Source organism: Alosa sapidissima, chromosome 4 (assembly GCF_018492685.1).
Source record: "Alosa sapidissima isolate fAloSap1 chromosome 4, fAloSap1.pri, whole genome shotgun sequence".
Taxonomy (NCBI): domain Eukaryota; kingdom Metazoa; phylum Chordata; class Actinopteri; order Clupeiformes; family Clupeidae; genus Alosa; species Alosa sapidissima.
In genome coordinates this window covers 31,462,294-31,472,293 of record NC_055960.1, presented here as the reverse complement: position 1 = coordinate 31,472,293, position 10,000 = coordinate 31,462,294, and the positions used below count along the sequence as shown (strand labels likewise).

Below are 10,000 nucleotides of genomic sequence, written 5' to 3'. Positions count from 1 at the left end.
GCTGCCTGGCAGCTCTAGCTGTTGGCAGGGATGGGCAAAAAAACATCAAAATGTATTTTTAAAATAAAATATAAAATAATTTTAAACCCTAATTTTAAGTGTATCAAAATAAACTACAAAATGCATTAGCCACACCATGTATCAAAATAAAATACTGTATTTTGTATTTTGAAAGTACTAAAAATACTTTCAATTGAGCATGACCTTCCATATCTGTCTATTTGATCTATTCTCTCATCAGTACACTGACTCTGTTGATTAAGTGGACAGTGTTTGAGAGCAACAGCTTTTCTCTGTCTACAAGACATGCCATAACCTGCAAACAGTCAACAGACCAACTATGCTGACCTGCCTGTTACATCTTAAAGCCTAAATACTGTATCAGAGATGCACTCAAAAAGTCACAAGTCACAACTCAACTTCGTCAAGCAGTACAAAGTGGAGACAGGTCTCTGACATTGTCAATGCATGCCCAGATTGAGCAACATTACAGGGCAACCACATCTGATGATTAAAGTTATCAAAACCAGTCATTAAAGTTCTCAAGAAACTTGAGGTTGGTATGAGAGGAAGTGTATTGCATGTGTGAGCAACCTACAAGTTACTCATCTGTCATCACATCACCAAAAGTAGGCTATTGGTTTTACCAAAACTATTTGGCAGTATTTTTATAACTACAAAAATACATACCTATAAAGTATTCTGATACAAAATACGAAGCCATTTTCAACAAAATAAAATACAAATGAGAAAATACTATTTTGTATTTGAAATACTTATTTTAAATACATGTATCAGAAATGCAAAACGTGAGCATCTTGTGAGCAACATGGTGGCGAATAAGTAATGTACTAACTGCAGTCCTGTCCTTCTTTATACATTTTCTATACAAAAGTATGTCTGCAGGGACCCTCTCGACAATAGCATAGAGGTATAATGATATTTTGAGCCTAATCATTGAATTGATTTACTTTGACATAGTAAGCATATGCCCTCAAGGCTGTGCTGTATGTTATTTCCTTGCAAATGAATATTCCAGTCTTACTCAGACTACTCTACACTAACGTAAGATACGATATCGGCCTACACAGTTAGGGACACACTGGCCTATGATGATTTAGAAACACTGACAAAACACACCAGTAGAAACAGAAGGCTGGAAACGCAAAGTCATACAGATCTAGGGATAGAGACAGACACAAGGACACTTTCTCTCTCTCTCTCTCTCTCTCTCTCTCTCTCACACACACACACACACACACACACACACATGGACAAATAGCTTGTATACACACAGCCTTATACACACAAATGTATAAACACAAGCATGCAGGAACAGAGGTCATGGAAACACAAGGACACAAACAATCCCTTAGTAACACTGACAACACAAACATGTGTTTTAAACCAAAGGACTTGTGTACATGGACTTAAACAGAGATGAACAGCACAGATGAGTTGTTTTCTTTAATGAACAAAACACACACTGTATGTCATCACAGAATGATGCTATTTACCAATGGATGCTATGCTACCCACTGCAGTCCAAAAGGCCACCCCCTGATAAAGTGGGCAGTCTAGAACAGACGAGGTTCTATTAAGGCACAGGTCTGTGGCAGACCAATGCCAGCTCAAACCCACATTCAGCTCCTATGAGGAACTGGACCTATCCTACAAGCCTACTTTTCTTGCATGCATAGCATGTTTGCAGGTGATCACTACAAATCTCAAAATATTGACTACATGACCGGTTTCTGACCAAACACTGTTCAATACCTCTGCTGATAATTCTCATGTTGCCTTTGAGACATTGATAAAGCAATCACCATAAAAGATTAATCAATAGCAGATCAATAGATCCTATGCATTTCAAATCACATTCAAAAATAGACATTCAGGAAGTGACCTGTAACCAAGTTAAAGGAACCATATGTAAGATTGTGGCCAAAACTGGTACTGCAATCACTTTCAAAATACTGAAGAGCGGTGTATCCCCTTCCCCTCCCCCCTGACTTGAGGTTGCCAACCCGGATGGCGAAACACTACTGACTTCGTGATTAGTAGATAGGTGGAGGGTGGCGCATCAGGCCAAAACACAACATGACATGACAAAACACAACATCAACATCAGTTGAGGGCTGCAACTTCACTTTTTAAATGATAATATTCTGGCCGGACTACTTTTGTCAGTGATATAAGTATTTGAAATGAACATGATTTCTTCATGTCAAGTGAAATATCAGGGCCATTTTATGATTAATTGAAATATTTTTCTTACATACGGCTCCTTTAACTGTCAAAACATATTTGTCAGTCAAAAGTGGATGCAATTGTCGCTACTGCCATGCTCTTTCAAACTTGATGGTCAAGGTTAAAGGACCTCCATATGCGGTTTAGTGTTAACAGTAAGTGTTAAATGCATGCTTTTCTGCTCAATGTAAGCATTTCTGTGGAATACATCACAGCCCTCTCTAGGGACTGACCTCTTCTGCTGACCCCTAATCCACAACAAACACCACCATCTATTGATTTCCGCCCACATCACAGAGGAGCATTGGCACACACACACACACACACACACACACACACACACACACACACACACACACACACACACACAGACACACACGCACACGCACACGCACACGCACACGCACACGCACACACACACACACACACACAGACACAGACACAGACACACACACATACACACACACACAGACACACACACACACACACACACACACACACACACACATACACACACACACACACACACACACACAGCTGCCATGATGCAACATCAAAGGACAACATGAAAGGACAACTGTCAAGGAGCACTGGCATGCAGGTCAGAGATGAGATATACAGAAGCCAACTAGGCTACTGCACTGGAACAGATCTGAGTTGGATTGGTATCAATGGCAAACGTTAATTATGAAACTGTAAACAATTTTATTATATTATTATTTTGTTTAATGTCATTTTATTTAATTCAGTCTTCATCCATTCCTCTGTTAATGTAATGGTGAATGATTAACATATTAGGATTTTAGTTCCCCATACATTTGAGAGTTGGGTGTTTTGGTTGCAGGGGGAGTGGTTTCCCCACCGGACGGTTTGAGTGGAGAGTGAAGCTGGAGAGAAGTGAGCGCGCGTTAGGCTGTGTTGTGTGTCTAAGTTGGTTGTGTGAATAAAAGAAGTTATAACCGAAGTGTAACCTGTCTTCGCCTTGCCCACGTCTGAGAGACTGGAGAATGTGAACTCTGCAAACCGACGAATTATCAGGTTACAAAACCATTTAGTTATTTATTACTATATTTATAGTAAATTTATATAATTCAAAATGTACATCATTTCAAAAAACCGCAACACTTCTTTGCTTCAACTCTACAGTGGATTACAGAAAAAGTTCAAATAAAAGCTGATGGTGACCTCCAATTACATGCTACTGTCCTTAAAGGCCGTGTTGCAGGGTTCATTTTCCAACGAATTTGCACAATTTGCTTGTTGATAATAAACATTTAAACTGTTATCCATTGTATTTGATGTTGTTGGGTATCACAAAACGGAATATAATACGAAAAAGCAGGTAATATTTCACAGCATTTGAAGTGATTCTCCTTTCCCCCACAATGCATTGCATTACGTCACCTTGGGGAGACTACAGACCAAAGCCCACCTTGAGACCCTTGAGAGTAACGAGAGAGGAGTAAAGAGAGACGAGTAAGGGATTGTTCAGCAGTAGATAGCGCAGATTATAGATAAATAGATAGGCTATAGATAGCCTAGATATGTATATAGACAGGTAGATAGATAGCTAGATAGATCATGTCATTATGCTGGTCACAGGGGAGCTCCTCGACCAGCGGCCAAAATGCACTCGCTTCCCTAGTTACTGCAGCTCTCCACCACAGTTTCCATCGGGACGGCACAGCCCACACAAGCACCTGCAAAACTGCGACTTGCCCATATTATCTCCCTCTTTGGTAAGCCGTACCCTGACGATGTCAATGGCAATCAATCACGAGCAGTAGTTATCGAAAATATTCATGCTGAAGACACGACCAGCCTAATCGGCGGCGGCTAGAAGCTAAGTAACTGGGGTGGCTCACAGGTGGGACTAAAAAGTTAGCACAGCTAGCTATCATGATGCTTCATATTCTGATCTTCTGACTAAGCTTGCCCGGTAGCCTACTTATCTGAACTAACGACATGATCACTATCACTAGATATAAAGAACATGTTGACTTTCATTCGGTGCTGTTCACTGACAGTAACAAAAAAAGTGTCGTAATGTTATAAGCATAATACATTGAACTGAATAGGTGCATTATAGCCTCATAACGAGGCCTCTCAAATTCAGAAAATTGCATTAAACTAAAATCGGAAGACATTGTTATCTTTGTTAGACCATAGGGTCGTTGTCATATAAATGCTGTAACGAAATTCGAAGTGTAAATATACAAACTTTATGTTGAAAGTGTAACCGTGACCGTTTCCCATAGGAATGAATGTAAAACATATACCCTCCAAAACGAGACCTCCCGAAATTCAGAAAAAATACTAAATTGATATCAGGCACCGTTATTACCATTGGTAGATCATAGGGTAGCTGTGATATAAATGCTGTACAAAGTTCGAAGTGTAAATATACAAACATTATGTTGAAAGTGTAACCGCGATGTCCATTGAAATGCATTGAAATGAATGAAGCGCAGATCAAGTAGTCCCCAAAGTGACGTCATCACAGAATTGCGTACAAAAAACCCGCTAATGCTAAAAACAACAAAAACTGGCATTTAACACCATTTGGAGACATTTTTAAAATGATATACATATATTGAGTGCTTTATGTACCCATTAATCAACAGTGGTGTTTAACCTGCAACACAGGCTTTAAACTGAAAAGAATACCATTATAAATGGAAAAAGTACTACATCTGCAGCCTCCTGTCCTAAATGTAGGAATTTAGGACCTAGAGATTGGCATGGGGTACTTTCCATAAGATCATCTCTCAATACAAATCAAACCAGCTATTAGGCTAACTGAAATAAACCCATATGGTAAAGGGTATGTGATGATGTGGGGCTACTTTAATTCCAAAGGCCAAGGGAACTTCATCAGGATGCATAGTATCCTGGATCCATGAAATCACTGGTCTTTAAAAATAAAAATCTGCCTGCCTCTATGGGAATTTAACATGGTGTATGACCCCTGTATTTTAAGGAAGAACATTTATTTATTTATGATGCATTATTCATTCACAAAGAAAATTGGTGTCCTTAAAGGTTGGATTTTTCCTCATTTTAACTAAGGCATTAAGATCAATTTCCAAAATATTGGAATATTTTTTATTCCTCTTTTTTAGTCAACTTTAGCATGGGTGTACTAACTTATGCTTATCACTGTATGTATTTGACTTTGTATTAAATTGAGAAAAGTAGCAGTCTGGTATCATTGCGTACACCAATAATTTCAGCCATGTCTGTATGCGGTATTTGAAGTTATTATCAAGTACTTGAGATTCACTGAGCGGCCATCCCCCTCCTGCCTGATGTTTTGCGCAAGGTAGAATAGAGTGTGAAGGTGAGGTGCCTGATGTTCTTAGTAAGGTAGAATAGAGTGTGGAGGTGAGGTGCCTGATGTTTTGGGTTAGAGAGATGAGAGTGTGGGAAGGTGAGTTTACCTCCTGCAGCGTCTCCACCATAGACTCCATCTGCTCTCGTCTAGACAGCTCCTCCTCCCATCTGCAACACACACACACGCACGTACACACACACACACGCACGCACACATGCACGAACGCACACACACACACACACACACACAGAGACAGAGAGTCAGAGAAGATCAGGTGTGTAATCCCACCTCACCCCATGTCCCCAACCCCACTGCAGCTTAATAAATTACAAGCACAACATGAGCTTTAACACATGAGAGGACGAGCATAAATCTGGTTGCGTGCAACAATTAGAAACACATAAGTACACATGCTAAAACATCATCCATTTTAAACCTGCTTATGACACCGTGGATATTTTAATCACACATACACCCACACACACACCCACACACACACCCACACACTGGCGTCTACTGTCTATATACTTTCCGTCTTGTCTAAGAAAGAGGTTAGACCTGAAACTCAACCCAGGACAAACTTCTCTGAAGTCAGATGGGTCACACACTCAGGAGAACCTTGGGAACACTTTACTTAGAACCTTGGGAACACTTAGACAGGATGCCTACAGAGGACTTATAGAATAGAACGGAATAGAATATTTTATTCTGTTTCTCCTGATCACTAGCCCATAGGCAACAAACAGCTCCAGACATACCACAAATATAAATCATATAACATGCTCCTGTATAAACCTTATATATATATATATATATATATATATATATATATATATATATATATATATATATATATATATACTGTATATATATATGTATATATACTGTATATATAATAAAAATGCAAGTTTGACTATTGTCTTGGGAACTGGATTACTTATTTCAGTTATCATGAACCAAGCTGAGGTGTAGTTGAGTGAAGGATCTTGAATCGGCCTGGGAACACACACACACACACACACACACACACACACACACACACACACACACACACACACACACACACACAGCCACATTTCATCATATATCCCATTCATGAGCAGCAGAATATGAGCATGGTGTAACCCAAGCAGCATCTCATGCATCTCATGTCCATGTGGAACTGAAAGAGGATACACATTAGCCCAACAGCTGGGCCAGTCCCACGCTACACTGCACTGCCCGCACATAGATCCTGGCCCCATCACACACACACACAGCAGCTCACTCAGGTCTCATGTTCACACACTCCAGCCTGTCACACTCCTCTCTGTGCTCTTCTGATCACCCATTCCTAACCTACAGACTGAAAGCATTCACCACTGTGGCCTGATATCACAGTTATCTGCTATCAATGCAGTGATTCTGTTAAATCCACATCATGATGGCAACCAGTTCAGAGCTATATCAAAGATCTTTGATTACTAGCTCCGCTTTAACCCTCTCTGGCTACACGCACTCAGAAGAGCCCACTTCTGATGGCCCAGATCTGGCGTGATCTCACACTCATGGCGAGTGTTTGTGTGTCTCACGTTACCTGCTCTCGGTCACTATAGCTGTTCTCTGTTGCTAGCTGGTGTTAGCTAGCTGGTGACCAGAGCCAAATCCCCTCTATTAGAGTCCTAAAAGTCACTCAAGCCATCAACCCACATGGCATCTGAGCTGACGCTGAAGCTGATCTGAGCCTGATGAGGTCATGCGGTTTAGTAGCCAATGGTTACACTTGTCAACACTCCTGATTTGGTCTGACTGTCAGTGGTGGTTCTATTTTTCTGGAATTGGTCCAATTTCTTGTGTGGTCCAATTCTGACCCCTATTAGGTCCAGAGTCAGCTGCCTACTGAGTGTTACGTCAAGGTCTTTCTCTGGCAGAAATACTTCACTGGGCATAATGGCCACAGAGGAATAGGAGCAGTATAGAGATGAATGCCCCCACTGAAGAGTGTAAGGATGAGAAACAGCATCATTAAAAAGCTCTGGCCAATGTGCCAATGGTTAATTTCCTCTTAGGCCAGGGAAGCAGAAGGCAAACAATATGGCTCATTATACACAAATCAAGCCTTTATGGGACTTCCATTAAAGTGTAAAAAGGCAAGCACGAGTGTGTCTGAGAGGAAAGAGATGATTCATCTAAGGCTCACAAGGTTTATCAGAGGGTAATTATAATTCATGGTTTATAATAATAAAAAATAAACACTTCAGATGATATTATGCTTTAAATTACATGTAAAGTACAGTTACAGTTGATAGAGAGATCAAAGTAAGTAATCTATTAAAACATTTATCAGACAGGCATGTTTATAACGTCTCCAAGAGAATTAGATAGGCATCTCCCCAACATTCCTGTAAAACTTGTGATTTCTGGTTGATCACTCACAGTTTCTATGGCAACCATTAGGCACAGCAAACGACTAAAATAAATGGAGGCAGAGAAAAGACACCCAGTGGGGTGGGAGGCCAGGAGTTAAAAAAAACATCCTGTGTGTGTGTGTGTGTGTGTGTGTGTGTGTGTGTGTGTGTGCTTGTGCATGTTTCTGTACCTCACACTGTGATTGAGCCACTGCTGCTGCTGGTGCTAGTGCATTTCTGCCAATGAGAAGCAACAACACACACACACACACACACACACACACACACACACACACACACACACACACACACACACAGAGCTCCAGAGGTCACCAGAGTTCATGGCTACTCCACTAAACCCTGCAGATACAGCCAATCAGCACTTAGCCCTGTGCTGCGCATCACTTCCTGTGAGGACACAGTTTGTCACCGCACCGGCCCTGCATGGCTGACACGGGTGGGGGGGTTTGGGCTTGTTGGGGGGGCAGCCAGTGACAAAGCACCTGCATGATGAGAGAACAGGGACGAGCAGACACAGAGTGAAGAGCATCTGTGACGTATTACAGCCCCACTGCTGCAGAATGAGTTGGATAATCATGCAGCCATTTCTGCTGGGATCCATATAGAGTAACTGGATACCTTTCTGCACACAATTCTAGATCAGCAGGTGCTATGTGGTGTGTGTGTGTTTTTTTTTTTTTTAGTTTAGAAATTTTTAAAAATTGACCTAAAATTATCAACAGAATGTGAAGAAACAACCTTTTGGATGTGATGTCCTGGATGTGATGGTTTGTGTTGCCCTGATAGCCTATGCCCAGTTAGCATGCCATCCAGCTAGCATGCCATCCAGTTAGCATGTCACCCAGCTAGCGCCGGGCCATCTCTCTTCTAAGACTGCTCTGGAGCACGTGTGGAGCAGTAGTAAACACCGTGCAAGTCATTAGGAGAGTGCTGTCACTGTGTGGCTGTGTGCAAGACCACTGGCCACCTACAAAACTACACATGAATAGGCACCCTGAACAAGACTTGCTCTCAGGCTCCCCCTGTGCTTGAGGAGTGCAATAACAAAACTAACTAAATATGCATCTTTTGCAACAAAGTATGAACATAACTCTGATATAATACAGAGGGAATGGACTGACAGCAGTCTGTAGAAAAATATTTCTGAATTCCTGTCGCAGCTCTTCTGCGTGGGTTCCTACCCAAAACTAGAAAGTTGCTATGGACCCTTTCAAGAGAGTTCCATTATCAGCATCATAGTTGGCCCCACAAGGCTTCCGTTTTAACATTCCATATGTTATCTTAATGCAGAGGAAGTAGATTGGGGCCCAAATAGAACGTTCAAGCATTGTTTTTGTTTTTATTGTTGAAAGGGTCTATAGGTCGGTAATCGCCTACAGAGGACCACTCAATGGCAGAAGTGCTGTTCGTCATGTTATGAGGATATGTGCCGTCAAAATGATTTTGGAAACGTTATGTTAAGGTCATCTAATCATACCTTAATTATGAGCTAAGTCTGAAGCAGGCTTGAGATCACACCCCCTGAGTATTCAGTTACAAGACAAACAGCTTAGAGTGCTGCCCTGGGCTTAGAGCACTGCCCTGGGCTTCGAGCGCTGCCCTGGGCTTAGAGCGCTGCCCTGGTGTGTCCCCCGGGTGCTCTCCAATGTGGGGATCCAGCTAGATGAGGTACTAGTTTAAGGCACTCAAAAGTGCAATGCAATGTTTAAAAATGATACCTCCGTGGCTTTTCGGTAATTGTTACAAATGGTTTCATGTGTTACGATGACTGAACAGCCATGTGTGTCTTCTGTTTGACTCTATAACTCTGCTATTTGGAACTCTACATTCACAAGGTGTTGGATCACTAGCCAATCCTATCCACTTGAAGACCACACTCCTCAGATTTTCACAAACACAGGATTAATGTCAGTCTACATTCTACTGCTTTTAGCATGTGCTTACCATTGAGAAAACCATTACCATTACTATTGAGCAAAATGTCATTATAAGAGATTTGATTCCGGAT

At 41.3% G+C, this 10,000-nt stretch overlaps 1 protein-coding gene across 4 annotated transcripts in view; it reads right to left on the bottom strand.

Annotated features, from left to right (window-relative positions):
• The window catches only part of iffo2b (intermediate filament family orphan 2b), a 50,827-nt gene that overhangs the window by 16,064 nt on the left and 24,763 nt on the right, over nt 1–10,000 (bottom strand). For all 4 annotated transcript variants that reach the window (XM_042088814.1, XM_042088815.1, XM_042088816.1 and 1 more), the window contains exon 2: nt 5,691–5,751. In XM_042088814.1, the coding sequence (XP_041944748.1) occupies nt 5,691–5,751 (61 nt within the window). The remainder of the gene's footprint in view (nt 1–5,690; nt 5,752–10,000) is intronic.